Below are 19771 nucleotides of genomic sequence, written 5' to 3' on the forward strand. Positions count from 1 at the left end.
TGGTTGAAGTGTATTTTTTTGTGTCTTTTCAACCATTTCTATCGTTTACAGTGCACCTACATATACTATTATCACATTACACTCAGATGTTTACTATGGACCTAGTTACTTTCCATGTAATAACTGTTTTGCATGTTGCGGCAAGGGAGAATTGTTTCAAAAAGAAAAGAATGGAAACAAATATGAAAAATACAGAACAACATTGTCATAAACTAGTTTTCCCAAGGGTATTCCAACATGGGCCCGGGAAGGAGTCTCACTACATCATGTGGGACGGTCTATTGGGGCAGGCGGATGTTGGATGGTTTGCCACGTTCCACCTGTCTGTGACATGCCATCACTATTTTAGTGCAGCGCCAGAGCCTTAGCATTGCTCTTAGTGTCTTTCTATCTCATCCTCTAACCTCACCCTTAAAACACTGGTTGTCTACATGGGCTATATTTAACATGTTTTTCCAGTTCCAGAATTATTGGAGACATTCTCCGTACCTGGACAGGGTCAACCCCAACCAGCAAGCACTCTGCCGCTGCCCAGTTGTGAGTTTCCCTCAGGCAGACCATCTGCAACTGAGCCATTTTTACTTTCACAACAAAGCTAAAGATTGTTCAATTATTAAGAGGACCAGAGCTGTGCCCATAGCTCAATTGTTTGAGGCTGTCCACGATGCACAGTGAAGTGTCTTAACAATGTGTATGCTAGGTCCCTTGTGATTCTGGACTGACGCTGTGCAGGACATACGTAATGTGATGGGAGGTGTTAAGGTGTGGTTAACAGAAATATGACATTATCATTCAGAGCAGGATTGTATGCTGGAGAATAAAGATGTCTATGAGTCAGCGCCCTGTGTGGCGTATTTTATTTACATGCTCCAGGGCTAGGAAAGATGCTAGAACTGGCGATGAGTACGGGAGATGGGATCACTGACAGAATATCGACACCTAAAATATCCCCATACCAAAGTATCAAGTTTTAAATATCAATGTACAAAATATCAACATCCTATATTTATAATGGTAAGTACAAAAACATCGATTTTAATATATATATATATATATATATATATATAAAATAAAATATTTAAATTTTGAAATATGTTAAATAATAAAATTAATATAAAAAATAAAGTAGATATAATATACATTTTAACAAATGTAGCAAATAGACTTAATTCAAAAAAAGTTAAGGACACATACATAGTTAGTATATATATATTTACTTTAAAACAATTAATAAACTATTTAAATGTATTTTATCATATTAAAATCATATACACATTTACAAATATATGCTAGTAAATTCGCCAATCGACTCGAGGCAGCCGCCCCAGCCCAATCCAAAAGACGAAGGAGCAGACCCAGGATTTTGTGCTTTAGTCAAGGTGCTTTATTCCCTCCAGCAAGCCAGCCGCCATTACGCGTTTCGCTTTACCACAAAGCTTGATCACATGGCAAGTTGCTAAGAGCTGGTGCCGTTATTTAAAGTGCTAGTGCGCTGCAATTACAAGGTACAGCCAACAACATAGAAACAATACTTTCCAATCGTGTTGTACATCACGGTATAAAAGGCATCAATGCAGTTTTACACATTTGAACAATTTATAAAATATATAAATAATTAAATATTTTAGAAATTCATTGTCAATTCATGCATAAATACAAAAAGTACTGAAAGCATGTGTAAAGTACTTCTACCCTGCGGGACAAAAATTATTTGATCACCGCTAAAAACTAGGTACATTTTTCAGCAATTGTATAAAAATGTCTGAAATAAACCATCTTACATCTAGGGTAGTTAAATAGATAAATCACCATTTCAAATGTGTACTCAACATTTTTCAAAGAAATGAAGCCCCAGTGGGCATGTACTTTCTATTGATGAAAGTTAACTTCATAAAGGCTGTCCATTGCTCCGCACAAATATAGACATCAAAGAAAATTTTACAAATTTACAAATATATATATATATATATATATTACACACAACTCTGAATCAATATACCAAATAACGAACCCAATTCTGTCAGCGTGGTTGAAAATATTTTATTGCATCAAATGGCAAATCCTTGCCCGACGCCATCTTATACTGGTTCTGTGTTGGTACTGGTGTATTGGAACCAGGACCTCAACTTCATTTCATTTCTTATGTTAGTATATACACATAATACATCAAAAACGTTTATATGATAATCCATTCCAATCATAATAAACAATGACAATGGAAACAATTCTGCCCCAGTGGGCATACAACTCTAATTTGTCCGATGATCCAGATATATAAATCAAGTATCAACATATGACGCGTGATTTACAATTCTGCCCATGTGGGCTACTTACACAATGCGTCTTGTACATCTTGGGCTTCTCACTAACATTCCCATAATTTGATTATGGTGTCTCCGTTTTCTATAATAAAAACATACAAGTGATCAGTGTTCACCTAACACCTATTAAAATTCTGTACAAACTTCTTCAAGGCTACATGGTTAATTTTAACAGTACATTACATCATCCTAGGTGAACAGACAATTCCTCATCATTTTCGATTCTAGGCGCCTCAATTCTTTTAGTCGGTTTCAACCTCTTTCCGTAATAGGAATTCTGTCCAAAGCGCAATATTTTTACAGATTAACATTCTTATCATAAACATCTTTATAGTGCCTAGTTATTGGATATTGTTTATCCTCATTAACAATAGCTCTCCTATGTTCAAGAAAGCATTTTTTCACTTGATGCATGGTACTACCAATGTAAATCAATGGACAGGGACAGATCAGGGCGTATACACAAAAGTCTGATTTCCAAGTTAAATATTTGTCTTTGATCAAAGGTTTTTGGTGTGCAGATAAATCAATTTGTTTTGTGTTTACACTGTTTTTACACGCCTTGCATTCTCTACAAGTGCAGAATCCCTTTGCCACTTGCTTTTCTCCTGCACTACATAGATCACTACTGCACAATATATCTCCTAAGGCCATACATTTACTGTATGTAATCCTAGGATTGTCACCTACATCATTTTTGAGTGTACTGTCTGTGCCTAGGACATTCCAGAACTTTTTTAAACAACGTCTAACTTCCCAAGACTGGTTGTTATAAGCCGTAATGAATTGTGTGGGAGTTTCTATGTTGTCATCTCTACATTTGTCAATTAATAAATCCTTTCTGTCTACTAGCTGAATTTTATCACATGCCTTATTTATTATCTTTGTTGGATACCACCTATTCTTAAAGCGAGTTGTCATAACTCTCATTTCTTCTTTGAAACTAGCCTCAGAACTGCAGTTTCTTCTTGCGCGCAATAGTTCCCCTTACGGGATGCTATTTATAAGGTTTCTGGGATGACAGCTATCTGCATGTAGCAGACTGTTGCCTGGTGTTTTCTTTCTCAACAGTCTGCTCTCCAGTTTGTTATTGTTTACCATAAGCTCAACATCCAGAAATTAAATTCCTTCCTCCTCAATTGTACTTGTGAATTTTAAGTTTAAGTCATTATCATTCAGAGTTTCAATGAATTTCCTAGGTTTTGGTTTAGAGCATCACCAAATACAGAAAACATCATTGATGTATCTTGCCAGAGGACAAAATGTTGGTTAAAGGCACTGATCTTATTCGCCACCTGCTCCTCCCACCAGCCAAGGTACAAACCAGCATAGCTGGGGGCGAAGGAGGTTCCCATCGCCGTTACCTGGGTTTGGCGGTAGATCACATGATTAAACATAAAGAAGTTGTTACTTAAACATGCCTGCATCATGTCCAGAAGCATTTCCATATGTTTAAAATAAGGCAACTCTCTTGTTTGTAGAAAATGCCGACTGGCCACTACGCCCAGTACATGAGGTTTACAAGTATACAAACTGTTGATATCTAAAGTTATCAACAACATGTCTTTCTCAGACACAATATTTTTAACAAGTTTTAGAAAATGCCCCATATCCCGTACATTTTTTTTTTTGCAGAGTTTTATATAGCGCGAACTAGACCCGAACCGAATCGGGTATCAGAGCGCTTTACATAGCACCAGTCATGTTACATGAGAACACACATTCATTTTAGGCACGGGGAGATTAAGTGATTTGCCCAGAATGACAGGAGGTTTTGGCATCGTTACCGAGACTCGAACCCAGATCCCCAGGACCGAGGTTGAGCGCCCTAGCCGTTAGGCCAACTCCTAAGCGGGTAAAGATTGGACATACGGTCCTAAAAAGAAATCAATGTATTTTGATGTTTTCTCATAAAGGCTTCCCATGGAAGAATCTATGGGTCTTCCTGGTGGGTTTTGGTTATCCTTATGTAACTTCGGCAATAAACATAAAACTGGTAATTTAGGATATTCACAATATAAAAACTTGAATTTATCTTCAGAAATAAGCAATTAATTTTTCCATCAGATCAAACACATTTTATATTGCTCATTGCTTTCCTCATAGCACCTGCCTCCTTGTTGTAACACGATAACTGTTTTCATCACTTAACTGTCTCTACCCTTCTTCAAGTTACATTCTTGAGGGCCACACCACAATGTTCCCATCCTTATCTGATGTTGTAATCATGATAGAGCTGTTTTATTTCAATTCCTTTATTGCCTCATTTAGTTTTTGGGTGAGGTTACAATTTTTGTAAGGATTGTGATGAGAGGTGACATCAACTTAGCATAACCTTGTTAGGAGAATATAAACAATTAAGACTTCCCATTTTTTGTTTTTCTTGATTTCCATGTATGAGTGCATACAAATGAAGTTAATTGTCTGTACTTATTTTTAAATAGTCATACAACTGAAAAGAGGACTTTTTAAAGAATCAAAATGCTGCAAGTCATGACTGTTAGGCCAACAGACAAAAAAAGGAGTTAACAAAGTGGTTTTCTAGACTCAAACGGGGACCGATATAAGCAAAGAGCTGTGGGACAGTGAATGTGTGATGGTGAGGTACTACACTTGCAGGGTTTTGCTCAGTGCAAGTTTCAAAACTATTCAATTTCACTTATTTCATCCGATGTACTTGACTTCAAGAAAGCTGAAAATCTTGAATTATGCAATTGCTGACAACTTCCCAGGTGGACCCAGACAAAGGACAGGCTGTGCCATATTTTTAGGATTGACTAATTCTGGATTCTGGCTAGGTAATCACTGTCAAGAAGTTTTTAAAGTCAATGGGAAAATTGTCTGTGTGCCAGGAGTGTGCCACCTGTGTGTAGCGTCTTCCCCATCCCTGGAGCATATAAATTATATACGTCCCAAACAGAGCAGATTCATAGACGTCTTTATTCTCCAGCATACAATCGCACTCTGAACCATAATGTCACTTTTCCATCAACCACCCCTTAACACCTCCGATCACATTACGTATTTCCTGCACAGCATCAACCCAGAATTGCAAGGGTCCTAGCGCATACATCATAAATACACTACATCTCCCCCTTTGTTAAATAAAAAGTGGCAGATAGCATTACAAAATCAAATCACCTTAATTAGTCAACAAAGCGCTTGCACTTGTCTGCCGCCTCGGGTGACTTGAGATGTTGGAAGTTCACCCTGATCGGGTGCCAGTGGCGCAGGTTCAGATGGTCAAGCAAGACTAGTGGACAGGGTCATCTCACTCATAGCATGAGATGTTGAGAACTATTGAGGGAGGTGTTCCCATGTGATGTACTTTCTGGGACGATGTGCTGTGACCATGTGTCCTTTAAGTGCTATGAATCATCAGTGGTCAGCATCAAACAGAGGGTTGTTTTCTGTTTCTGTCTCTGTTTAACCTAAACCCGGTCTCCTTTGTCCAAGACAGTTTTCTGGGTGAGTCGGCCCTTGTTGGCATATGCTTTAATTATGATTTTCTTAGTAGCGTTGGTAACATGAACCTTGTCTGCATTTGCTGATCAACCCGCTGTCCACTGAGGTAGGTTTGCTCTAATGGCTCTCCCAAACAGCAAGGTGGCTGGATGCTCACCTGTCATGGAGTGAGGAGTTGATCAATTGGTTAAAAGAGCCTTGCACAGAGCTTGGCTCAAATAGATTCCTTACATCGATGCTCGTTAAATCACCCTTTTGATGGTGCCCATGAAACACTCATTTACACCATTGGCTTGGAGCCAGAGGAGTGTACTCTTTTGATGTTTCACACTGAGCCAAACAAAAACGTTTTTGAACTCTTTGCTATTGAATGGCAGGCAATTGTCAGATTTGAGAATTGCTAGAATGGCCCAAGCTGCAAAGATGTCATCAAGCCACTCTATACCTTTGTCATGGGTTGTTGAAGATATGTCTTCCACCAGGGGAAAATGCTAATATTCATTAATGACTACCATGTGATGATGTTAGTTAGTTTGATATCATGCTTAAAAAGGCAATACAAACAGTTCAAGTACACACATAATATAAAAAAACTACAAATTGTATTAAATGTATACATTGTTACTAGCATTTGATGATGTTTATTATCTAGCGACCCAAAAAAGTCAAATGCAACTCTTTCCTAGGCATCAGCAGGAAGGTCAGACATGGTTACTGTGTGCTGCATCACCTTGTAAGATAAGTAGTTACAAATGTGAAACATTTTCAATTCCTTCTCGATTCACTCATCAAGAACTCATAGAGCTCTTTTGGTGCCTACAGTTCCACAGTGTCACTCATGAGCCAGTTTGATGACCTGAGGTCTTAGACTCTTAGGCATGTCAATTTTCTAGCCTCTCAATATTATACCTTCTTGAGTGACTGCTGGCTTATCTTGTTCTATCTAGAATTTTTGGAATTCAACATCATCTGAAAGAGGTAGAGTGCTTGTTCTCCAGGATCACATTGTAATGAAGTCTTTAATGATGAGCATATATTTGTTTGCATTGGTAGAAAGAACAGATGATGGACGGAATGCTGAAAAATCAAACCTTCACCCCAGTTACATATCTGAGATTATTTTGATTGTTTGCTCAGAACACCAACCCAGTTTGGGCTCATCCAAATGCAAATCAGTCTTGAGGCAGCTCCCCATGGGAACAGTCCAGTCCGAACTGCATTGGTGGCAGCAAAGATTTGTACATGGACAGAGCAGCTGGAGTGCTGAACCTCACACTGAAGTTGAGATATTCTTCAGCCACTTTAGATGTTGAACTGTGTCAATGTAATACCATTTGTGTAAAGTGGTTTGCAGGGTTTTGATCCTTCCACTGCTTGTGTATGATCTCATAGTCGCACTCTTGCAGTATCAACCCTCAACTTTCAATGCAAAGGGGCATCTCGACTTTCGGGTTTCTAAAGATAGTGAGCAAGGCGGTGGTCCGTTATGATGGGAAATCATTTTCAAAAAAGAAATACAGGAAAACGTTTGCAGGCCCACACTAGAGCCAGTCTTTGTTTGTCTGGCTAAGAGTAAGCATGTTCTGCTTTAGATAGACTTCTACTGGCATAAGCCACAATGTGTCTCTTAGAATCAAGGCAGCTGCTGTGTTGGACAAGGATTTCCCCAAGCCCCACCTGGCTTGCATCTACCATGATCTCAGTTTTTAACTTGGGGTTCAAATAGGCCATTTTGGTTGTATTATCAATCGCATGCTTTATATTTGTGAAACTTAGGTCACACCCGGGAGACCACATGAATGGGACATTTATTTTGTTAGGTCTCTCAAATCGCAAATGTATCTTGAGCAATAACTGGCCATGCCTAAGACGGATCGCAGCATGGTAACATCTTAGTGAGGGGGGGGCAAAAGATGTCAGAGTTTGCACCTTGTCTTGATTGGGAGTCATTCTTCCATGAGAGAGTATGTGCTCAAAAACCTTTAGTTGGGTTTTGTGAAATTCACACTTTGCCGCACTTAGAGTGAGACCTTTATCTGCAAGTAACTGGCACACTTGGGTATAGGCTTTGTTGTGTTCTTTCTGTGTTCTCCCAGAAAACAATATGTCATCACTGTAATTGAAAGTATGAGTGATAGGTTGAAATATTCTGTGAATAACTTCCTAAACTATCTCAGAAGCCAAAGACACTTCAAAACTCATTGTTTTGTGCCTGAACAAACCAACACGAGTCAAAACGTAGTAATATACCTGCTGGTCTTTTCTATCTCGAGTTGATGGTATCCTTTATTAAAGTCAAGGAAAGAAAAAGACTTTAGCTCCATTCAAGTGCATGACCATGTTGGCTATTTGAGGACCAAGGTGTCATTCTTACTCAATTGCTTTATTCGCCTCAACGCAAATGCACACTGCTCCACTACTGTCCTTTTTTGGTACATAGTCAGTGACATCACTGATGACATCTCATCTTGGAGTGGAAATAATAACTTGGACCCCTCCAAATATATTTTTTGTTATGTTTTGTAAAGCACATAGCTGCCCCAACAATGGGCCTTCCAGCACTGGACCCAAAAGACAAACATGCTGGCATCATAGAAAAGAAGGTTGGGGTAGATGGGGAAAAGTCATGTTGTAAGAATGTCCGAGTGGTCAATACAATGAGTCACTGGTCATGCAGGGTATTTGTTTGGAACGTCATTATTTGGGAACGTTTGTTTTTCTGGTTCAGGATAAATCTCTTTCTAAATGTACAGGTAATGAAAAGAAAACCGAGAACAAGAACAGGCGATGTGTCAGACGCTTCCCGGGGTGGCTGGTCTGCTTCGTGGGGTACCGGCTTATCCTGGCGTTGGTCTGTTCCCCATTGGCTCTCCCAGGAAGGAAAAAAAAGAAATGGGTCGGGATTAGTCACACTGTCCTTCTTCAACTGTTACGTGCTACCATCACCATAGGCAGTGGGGTACTAGGGAAGGGAGGGAGTGTGTAGGAAGGAGGCCGCCGTGAATCAAACACTTATCACCCCCACCACCCCCACTGGAAAGCACCCCTCAGTGATACTTGCCTTGGGCCAAGGTCGTTCATAGGACGTGGCGTCCGGACCCGGGGCGTGTTCTCCCTTCCTCGGACCGCCGGGCGTGAACACCTTGTACAAACTTGGGGTGTACTCACACGGGTTCTGGTCCGCACCTCCTCCGGGACTGCTGGGCTCCTCCGGGCACTGCTCCTCACTGGGACTGCTGGGCCCCACCGGACGCTGCCCCTCGCCGGGACTGCTGGGCTCCTCCGGATGCTGCTCCTCGCCGGGACTGCCGGGCTCCTCCGGACGCTGCTCCTCTCCTGGACTGCTGGGCTCCTCCGGTCGCTCCTCGTCTTCCTCCGGGCACCATAGAATTGCTTCCTGAAGACGCCGCCGGGACTCTGTCTGTGCCGTGTATTTATTGTCCTCCCTCAATTTCCCCGCTTGCAATTCCGCGAACAACTAGACCAGCAGCTACTTCCGGGCAGTCATGGGTGTCTCCGCCCGACAGGCTCCACTTCCGGTCTTCTACCGCGGCGGACTCCCTGTCCTTACAACACATGTCTTAAGAGATTTCCTAAAAGGCAGGTGGCTCTGGATGATCCTGATGTAGATAGGAGGTGCTTTCCAGAGAAAAGGGACCAGGGCACGGGAAAAGAGTCAGCCAGCTCTTAACCTTCGGACTCTGGGTATAATGGTCATGTTAAGGTCGGCAGCAGTTGTGAGGACCTGTAGGGAAATAGAAGGTTAGACAGGAAGGGCCCCCCTGGGAGTGCAGGATCTTGTGGGTAATGCACAAGGTCTTAACATAAATGGGCTTGTCTGCAGGGAGCCTTTGAAGCCTGCGGAAAAGACTGGAGGTGAAGAAGAATTTGAGGAAGGAAAATAGCAGGCTAGCTGCAGCGTTTTGGGCCATCTGAAGTCTTCTGGTGACAGATTTGTTAGCTCCTATGTATAGAATATTACAGTAATCTAACTGGGACAGGATTACTGCCTGAATGATGGTTTGATGGGTGCATGGGTCAAAGAGGCTCAGGATGGGTTTAAGGCTTCTCATAATCCCGAAACAAATGCCGGCTGCCGATTTGGGTTGATCCCCAAAGGCCAAAGTTTTATCTATCCAAACTCCTAAGATTTTGATAGAGGACTTGGGCTTTGGGGGAGACCCAATGGAGGTAGTCCATCAGTGGTTGCCCCAGACATGGACATGTTTGCCTAATAAAAGTATTTCAGTCTTATTTGCATTCAGGTGTAGACAGTTGTTGTTCGTCCACTTTGATGCAGCAAGCATTCCATTTTGGAAGTTGGCCATGACGTGCGTAGGATTACTGGAGAGTGAAAGAATGAGCTGGGGGTTGTCATTATATGACACCAGCACAAGCCCACAGATTTAACGGCCTGTGCTAAAGGTTAAATGTATGTATTGAATAATGAAGTACTACATGAAGAGTCCTAGGGTACTCCATAGTATAGAGTGTGAATTGGGAACTATGAGGAGGAGAGATGTCCTAGAAGGAATGCTCAGATAGAAAGAATGCAAACCAAGACAGTGCAGACCTACCTATGCCAAAGCCCTGTAGCCGCTTGAATAGAGATTTGTGAGACAAAAGGGGCGCTCAAGTCAAGCAGGATCAGGACCGATGATCTACCTTCATCCAGAGCCACAGGAAGTTGCTTGGTGAACGTGAGGATAGCCCAACACTTTCCCAACGATTACTTATGTTGGAGTAGTAATAGTAAATCTACCCCTTTCCCGGAACAATAAGTCCAACACTTTACCCTATTGTTACCCTGTTTGGAGTGGTATAGTAAATATAACACCTAAAAATTCCAATACTCTCCCTGATTTCACTTAAGTTGGAGGGGGAATAGTAAATTTGTCCAATCGAAAGTCCAACAGTTACCCTACTGTTTCTCATATTGGAGTGAGAATAGTAAATTTAACCCCTCCAAAACCCAGTACTTTCCTCTTGGTGCTTATGTTCGAGTCGAGAGTGGAGATAGTAATGTTGGCTTCTACAACATTTAACACTTTCCCTTCGTTTTTTCTACATTGGAGTTGTAATAGTACATCTAACCCTTCCATAATCGAAAACATTCCATACTGCTATTTATTTTGTTTTATAACACATAGTATTAGTTTCATAGTGCAACTGATACAATAATTCGTGAACCTGAGAGATGCACGGCCCACGTTCAAGTACAGGGCAACATGCACGGTATCAATATGTGAAATTTAATAACCAGCCTGATGACAGATTGTTACAAATAACACCAGGAAACATGTGTTCCTTACACACCCAGTGTCACCTTTAGTTAATGGGCCCCTTAAGTCTAGTCCAGGGGCCCCAGATTCATTCATATTTCCTTTGGAACACCCCATGCCTTAAACACCAATTTTTTCATTGCCAACCAATTGTCCAAGCCTCGAGCTCTTATGTGATGCAATGGCGCTTCCATGTCTCACCAGTGCCTTGCCAGGTCTCACTTGGCCACCAAATAGGCCATGGCCATAAGGGCTCAATGGCTCATGGCTCCCCAGTGTATCCATAATTCCTAACAGTCTAACCTTGGGGTACATAGCCAACCGCAAGCCCACCACCCACCCAATCTGACCATTTACCTCCCTCCAATACTCTGTTACTGGGCAATCTCACAGTACATGATACAGGGAGCCTGGGGAGCTGCTGCACTACAGGCAATGGGGATTAGTCAATCCTATGAATACTTAAACTGGGTAAGGCAGAAGCACATGGATATAGCCAACATCCTAGAGGCCATTTTAGCCTCAACCCATTCTTCATCAGCCAGGGTCTAAATCCTCCTTCCACATCATCCTCAGCGTCCTTAGAGGGTCCAGCATGTTCAAAACCAAAGATATGTATAACCACAAAGTAATCCCCCTGCCCAGCTCATCCATTGCCAACTTACATTCTAGTGGGTTAAATTCCAGGACGGTCCCTACTCTCTCTGCATAGCACTCTAACATGTAATGTAGCCGAAGTTATTGATATAGCTGCGAGGAGTGCAGCTGAAACTCCATCACCAGGTCCAGAAATGGCCACATGTGCCCCTCCATCCATAAATCTCACAGTGTAGAGATGCCAATAAGGTACCAAGAATGAAACCCAGCAAGGCCTACTGTCTCAGACAACCATGTCCAGTTCCACAGAGGAGTCAACCCTCTAGGAGTGCCACTCAACTTCATGTGACAGAGATCCATGTACCAGAATGGATGGGGCAAGTGTGACAGGTGGCAGTGAGTGGGGGGGGTGGGGGGGTGCCCTGCCATACAGCAAAATAAGTATGCCATAGGGGTACAACAAGCCCAGCTCCAACCTATGAGTGGGATCACCTTTGTCTGCACAGAACCAGTCATTGATGTTTATCAACTGTGTGGCCCAATAATATGAACTAAAATCTGCGGACCCTAGCCCAACACTTCTCAAAGGACACTCTAGGTGATTTTCACACCCCTAAGAAACATGGGATATGTGTCTGCAGATCAGTCAAGAAAGTAGGTGGAAGCGGTGGCAATAATGCTGTAGGATATATAGGAAACCGGGGAGGGACACTATCTTAAAGAGTGTGCCATAGTCTGCTATTGAGAGCGTCAGCTTAGACCACTCCTCTATGTTCCGCTGAGCCCTGGTAAGGAGCGTGCCACATTAAGTTCCTAATACCTCATTGGGGTGAGGGACACCGTTGTGCCTGAATGACAAAAACTACCCTTTGCTACTGCTAAATGATGGTCGACAGCCCCCTAGTCTATTGCTCTACTTTTAGGCACCAGTGTTGACTTCTGTCAGTTGACTTCGAGCCCTGATGTCTCCCCTTACTAGCCAGGATCTACTATATAGTAGTTATACCCATCGATTGAACTGGAGACAGAACTGCATTTTCTGGAAGACCTCAAGAGATAAGGCAACTACACTGTATCAGTGGCTCATTCAGTATTGACCAAAAGAAGCAGCTCATCGGTGTGGGCTAGCATACAGTGGAGGCAGTGCATGCAGACAATGCCTAGTGCTCCTGCCCGGTATAAAGCTGTTCTGGTCGACATGCACAACCGATTGGAGCACTGTATTTAGGCACATAGCCAAGACTTTGGCTAAGAATTTCACCTCCACGTTGATGGGCCGATAAGACCCACAGTCCTGTGAGGCTTTGTAGGGCTTAAGAACATCTGAAATAGTCACTCCCCAGAGGTCCGTGGGAGCACCTTGCAGGTATAGGCATCTTTATATAATTTCAACAGATGTGGAATTAACAAGGAAGAGAATCTCTTCAAAGGTTCCAGCGGGAACCCATTTAGAATGAGGGGCCTTCCCAGAGGGCATCGTGGAGATCGCCTGCTGCATCTCATCAGCTGTAAGTGGAAGATACAGATCTCTGCTCTCCAAGGCTGAGAGCGATATCAGAGGCTAGTCATGTATGGCGAGCCTGTCGAGCTCCAGAGTGGCGGGCACTTGGCTGACATATAGGGCCCAGAAGTGAGAAGGAAATTCATTCATCAGGATGCCCAAACCTCTCAACATCCTACCTGCAGTAGTCCACATCTCAGCCACTAGAATGCATGGGCGGCTAGCCATCTCCAGCGTTTAGATCAGCTTTCCCGCCATGTCCCCATCTCATAAACTGGACCCTGGGAATGAAACCAACCCATTTTCACTGAATATACGAGCTTCTGGCAAAAGGTCAGATGAGCCTGGCCGAGCTGGCACTTCACAGATGGGGACAGCGATACCCTCACCAAAAGCTCAAAGCCTGCAATACAGTCTCTAGCCAGAGTAGCTCCTTCTCCCTACGCCTAGCATGCACACCTTCCTTTGGACGAGAAAGCCTGTCATCATAGGACCACTTTAAACACCTTCCAGAGGGTAGGGGGCAGTTTCTTTATTGAGGTCAAAGTATTAACTGAAGGTCTCCTTGATTTTCTCTGCAAAGTAACCATCCTGAAACCAACAGGCATTTAATCACCCCGGAACCGACTCGACCCGCCATCATCCCCCGACAGCCAACAACACTGGTGGAATGATCTGAGAGATCCCATGTGAGGATATAGGACTTTGTAACTAACCCAAGCTCTGAGGACAGAAGTAGAAGATAATCAAGGTGGGAGGTGGTGCAATATGGATTGGAATAATATATGAATTGTGGCTTGGCCCAGTGTTGCATCTACCAAGTATCCACTAACCCCCGAGTCTCAGCCCATGACCCAAGGTGTATGGAGCGAGCAACATCCGGGTGAAAGTCGTGTCAATCTCTGGGTCATTCACCTCATTGAAATCTCTCCCTAATAACGTAAATCAAGTGAGAGTGGCCATTAAGAGCTGGACCACTGCATCCAGGGTCATGCCCAACATCTGAAGGTGAACATACACACTCCCCAACATTCACACCATACCCTCAAGAGTCCCATGTATAACCTCAAACCGCCCCAGGGGATCTGTATGCACTTCCTGCACTACTAGCGGAAATGTCTTTTTAAATATCCACTCCCCTAGGCCCCTTTATGTAGTCCGATTAGTAGACACTTGTATACCCTAAAAACCCCAGCTATGAGCAGTTAGTCCCGAGGATGTGTGTTTTTTGAAGCATGAGAACCGCAGGGCAGTAACACCTCGCCGCTTAATGTTGTCATTAAGGCCAGTTACATTCCCAATAACTATTGTATATTCTCCTAATGGACCTGCCATAGTTTCCACACCCAATGTAGTTTGAACTGCAGAATAAAAAAGCAAGTAAAAGAGACCTGAAATAGGACCCACATCTCAACTATGAAAAACAAAAGAACACTTCTAAAATTCAAACAACAACTCTTTCAGGGCCCCCGGAACCGCCGGAAGCCATACACCCATCCCACCCACCACCCTACTCTTTCTTCCTTGAAGCATCTGTTGCCCTTGTGGCCACACAGCTTAAACTCCTAAAACAAACTAAAAAACAGCAAGGGGTAAGCCTCCTACAGGCCCCAGTCAGGTATGACTGTACAACACTCTGTGTTAGCCATGACGGCGGCACTGAGGGCCTAAGGTGTCTCGAATAGTCCTATTGCTTCCCAGCCCAGTCCAGTCTGGGGGAGCTCTCCACAACACTGATCTCAAGTGCTTTGGGCAATAAAGTGCCACCTCCTCCGACCTATGTTGCTGTCTGTTTCTCCTAGTGCACCATGGCAATTGCCTCCAAAGAATGCGAGTCGGGTCCTTATGGGGAGCGGAGGGCGATCCACGTTACGCAGCCCCGAGGACCAGACACTCCTCCACCCAAGCCCAAGTGCTCTCCGGGGTGTCAAAGAACAGTGAGTGGGTATTGAGGATTATCTTGAGGTGTTCCGTGAATTGCAACATGTACCTGATCTGCAAATCCTGAAGCTTCTCCCTCATAGCCAGGAAAGTGCATCACTGCTGCTGTACATTCAGAGTATAGTACAGAAAGAAGATGACCATGTCCCTCCACAGTGCAACTTGTCCAGCGTCCGGCCTCCTGGAGCATAGCATCTCTGTCCACAAAGTTAAGGAACCGGGTAATAATGTGTTTGGGGGGTTCCCGGAGGTGACCTATTGCATGCTCCACCACAAAATAGATCAACAAGACTCTATTGGCTTCCTTGAATTGATCCAGGCCATGATAAAGGCAGTGGGTCAGGAACCCTCAGCTCCCTCCGGGACCCCCACAATGAGGACATTGTTCCATTGAGATCTGTCCTCAGCCTCATGAGCTCTGGTTTCCAGGAGGCTCAATCAGCCCTGGGGGGCCAAAGCAAAGCCTGAAAGTCTTAGTAGTGTCTTCAACCTCAGACAGTCTCCCCTCCGTCTTTGAGGCCCTTTCCACCACGTTGCGGATATCTTGGCGGGGAATGGACAGGTCAATAATCAGTTCTCCTATTTTGCTCTCCAGTGATGCACAAGATTCAGTTATAGCTTGGATATGGAATGCTGTGAAGTCCAGGGGGTCCCTCCCAGCAGAGTCCATCTCAGCAGGTCAGGTGAGCTTGTTGATCTTCCGTTGGGTAGGGACTTCTGCTTTGTCCCTGAGCATCACGCCTCATTGCACTCCCGGTGTAAATAGGAACAGTCAGTGAGGACACTTGGTCTCAGTTCTCATCCCAGAGGGCACAGGTGGAAGCACCTCAGCAACACAGCACTAGCAGCCACACCCCCAGAGTAGCCAATTTGCTCAGCCGAATCAGTTGTTTTGGAGAACCTTACTGTTGCCTGTACCCCAAAGACCCGGGCCCCTCAGCGCCACAACGCTGCAGTCCCTGGCAATCAGGAACCCAGCCGCTGATGAAAAGCTGCTGTCTCCAATTACTCTCCCTCCTGTGACATGCCTCCAAGCCAATGCTGCCTGTTCCGAGTGGGGTCCTTGCTCCACAATCACTTCAAAGGTCTGACACTCTTTCTCTCAAGAAACCCCCTCTGCCCAGCTCCTCTGGTATCCTCCTGGGGCAATGAACCTCTCCCAGGGACTTTAGTTCAAACTACACAGGCCTCATCCCAGAGCTTCCTCTCAGCCACTCACTCATGGGTCAGCACACTCGTCCAGCCATGTGATCCCTCCTCACCTGGCTACTGGCCTCTAAAAATTAGCAACTCTGCCATCTCAACCCCTCTGTGCCTGGCTCAACTCAATTAAGTAGGGGGTTTGTGACCTCACTTCCTCACTGTCGTGGTGCTTGCCCACCTTTGTCTTCTGGGCCATCACCACCAGGCTGGCAGGCAGTGCGACACCTTCTATCTGGACCCCGCGTCGCAAGGCAGGTTTGCCACATGCCCACCTTCTAAGCCCCTTACCTCCTTGTACCACGTGGCATGGTCAGTGCGGCCTGCACCATGGCCTCGCAGTCACCTCCGGGACAGGCCCTGTGGATCCACAATTAGTTTGGCACCACTGGGAGGGGAGATGGGAAACTAGACAAACTGACTCAACCACTTCAGGCATGCCCACAGCATTGGATGCAGTCTGATTATATAGGGGCTGGTAGCTGGGCTTGTAATTTATGCAGATGCCATCTTGGGCACTAGCCACCCCCCCACTACTGTTTACTTTGGAGTAAGAATAGTAAATCTGACTCCTTCAAAGTATAACACGTCCCCTACTATTATTTAGTTTGGACTGTTAGACTGTTAAAATGTATTTTTAAATTACTTATAACAAAAAATTAATTTATACATTTTTATTTTTATTTTTATGTTATCTGTTTGTTGTGTCATTATACCCAAAGTTCTAAAGCCCTCATTGGACAAAATCTTCCGGTTTGAAGCACTGGAGATAGTTTTTGTCCTTAAAAGACTTGGTGTTCCTAGGTAAAACATCAAGCAGTGTCATACACCAACTTTTATATGACTGCAGTCACTTCAGTTTCAACCACAGAAAGATCTTTGTTTCTGAAAAACAGCAAGGAGGATGTTTTTCTAGTTTTTCCGGTTGTTTCACATTTCCAATAGGATAATATTGATACTGTTTTCCAAGGCTTTCCCATTTGGTAGTTTATGTTTCATTTATAGCATTTGTTCTCTACATCCACTTTTCTTCATCTCTTAAATATATCTCTTGTTAAATAATGTTAATTCAATTAACTTTGTTTGGGCCTTTTATGCTCGTTCCTTCTTAGGTGGAGGGTTGTAGGGCCAGCTGTTGCACACACATCACATACATTTTTTTCAGAGAACGACACTGCAGATGGAGCAAGCTAACTAGAGGGAGATAATGACCCCTTCCTGAAACCAGTATACATTTGTGTGTCTGATTATTCAGATATGCTGGGCACTCAGGGGCATATTTACAAGCCCCTATCGCCATAGGAGCGTCGTTTTTTTCCTGTGGTGATAGGGGCTTCGCCATATTAACCTGGCTTAACACCCCCTTGTGAATAAGGCACCCTTTCATGCTATGCTTAGCGTGAAAGAGGAGGGCAATGGGTGTTGCTGTGGGTGTTCCGCCTCAACACCAATTGATTCTGATGCTGCCACCTATTCACAAGAGAGGCATATATAGGATGCAGAACCCTGGCACAACGAGGAGAAATCGTTCGATTCTCCTCATTTTTGCTGTTTTTATGTGTGCTGCTTTGTGCAGCAAACATGAAAACAGCAAAAGGCCAATGATTGTTTATGGACAGGAAGTTCCCCCTTCCTGCACATGACCAATCATTTTTTTTAAATGCCATTTTGCAACCTCTATGTATTCTGCATAAAGTAGCACACATAAAAGTTACAAAACGGCATATGGAGCAAGGGGGCCTGTATTGATGCTAGGCTGCTAAGTGTAGCGCAAGTGCACGGGGAAATGCAGTGCTGCACCATGTTTTGTAAATATGGTGCAGCCCCGAGTTTCTGAAGTGGCAGAGTGAGGCGTTAAGCGGGGAAGGCTAATGCCTCACTCCCCCACTTCCCTTGTAAATATGCCCCTCACTCTCAATTCACATCTAGACTGTACCCTGTCTTCCCCATACTCTACGCATTTAACATTTTGAAATGAACAGGTTTAACTATCTTTGCCTATCGTACTGTATATGTTCTAGTTTTAAATAGGGTGCCTTTTTAACAAGTAAAAGTCTTTGTTTTAATGGTACATATTCTTCTACAATAGGAAAATGGGTGGACAATGTAGAATACTCGACGATTGTTATCAAGTTGTTATGATCCTTTATTAACCAGGAATCCGTATCTTTTTACATTTCAGATAACACAGCTTCAGTGTTAACCCACCGAGATGGCTTCAGTTATAATGAACAACACACATTTTTCCTGCTTGTTGTAATAATGGACAATGGAAATCCTCCACTCAGCAGCACCAGTACTCTAACTATCAGTGTCTGTCACTGTGACGCAGATGGTAATGAACAATCGTGTCATCGAGGAACTTCCTTCTTTTCTGTGGGTTTCAACAATGGAGTCTTAGTTGCTGTTTTGGGGTGTCTTTTCATGTTAATAGGTAAGAAAACCACAATAAAAGGGAATGTTATCTTTTGAAGTTTGTGCTGCAATTTTATGATTTGAAACTGTGCAGACATTGCAGGAAAAAGTTTGACTAACATATTTTCCCAGAGGAACAGTTCATTGTCTGCCGTTGGAATGTGTGGGACCTTCATGGGTTATTTCTAGGCCTGGACGTAGTTTGTGGAGTTTTGCTATGGAGAACTTCACGAAGTTACAAAAAACTCTGCGAAGTTCCCTGAGTGGTGAAGTGCAGTGTGAACCCCAGTTTGTGCAGTTATTCCTGCCGCTCGGCTAGAAATTCTACCTGAGCGGCAGTTCACGCTCGCAAACTTACCATTCGTGCTCGCGAATGGGGAAAAAACTCTGCTGCACATCGCAAGCTCCGCGGAATGCAGAAAACTCCGCAAACTCCGCAAATGTAGAGAGGTTCACCACCCAGGCCTAGTTATTTCTCAAATAAAATATATGTTAAGTTGCCAGAAAGTCATGGTATTGCCTTATTTGGTTTATGCAACTCAGTCTGGTTGTTGATTCTCTTCCTTATAGCTGCATTTTCAAACCATTGCTGCTTGAAGAAAATATCTTTCTCAGACGTATTTCTTCAAAATGCCAGTGAACAAATAGGTGTTGTTAGAGCTTAGAAGGTTATTCTTCCAGTGAGAAGCGCGATCTTTCCTCTGTCAGAAAGACTAAGCATTGGCTATTCACAGCAGTCTCTGCCAAGATGAATCCCTCATTTCCTTTTGCTATCATACAGCCAATCAACCCCTTTGTGTAAATTCAGGCCTACTCCACCCGGTGAAATACAGCCAATGACACCTCTTTTCAGGAACTTTACTATGAATGAGATCCATATGTTGATATGTTCTTGGTTACTCTCCTCACCTTTTGGGGATTCAGTTCATATTCTGAACTCATGATTATGAATGAATGAACATCTTCATGGACTTCATTGATAACTCACTCACCACCACATGAAGCATGGTAAATGTTCTCCTGATAAAAGCATTTGAGATCCTTGTCTA

General features: G+C 43.6%; 1 protein-coding gene across 1 annotated transcript in view; it reads left to right on the forward strand.

Moving 5' to 3' along the window:
• Nucleotides 1-19771, forward strand: part of CDH19 (cadherin 19) — a 1234526-nt gene that overhangs the window by 1146556 nt on the left and 68199 nt on the right. The window contains exon 11 of the mRNA XM_086965550.1: nucleotides 18490-18741. Within this exon, the coding sequence (XP_086821676.1) occupies nucleotides 18490-18741 (252 nt within the window). The remainder of the gene's footprint in view (nucleotides 1-18489; nucleotides 18742-19771) is intronic.

Source organism: Lissotriton vulgaris, chromosome 4_1 (assembly GCF_964263255.1).
Source record: "Lissotriton vulgaris chromosome 4_1, aLisVul1.2, whole genome shotgun sequence".
Classification (NCBI taxonomy): domain Eukaryota; kingdom Metazoa; phylum Chordata; class Amphibia; order Caudata; family Salamandridae; genus Lissotriton; species Lissotriton vulgaris.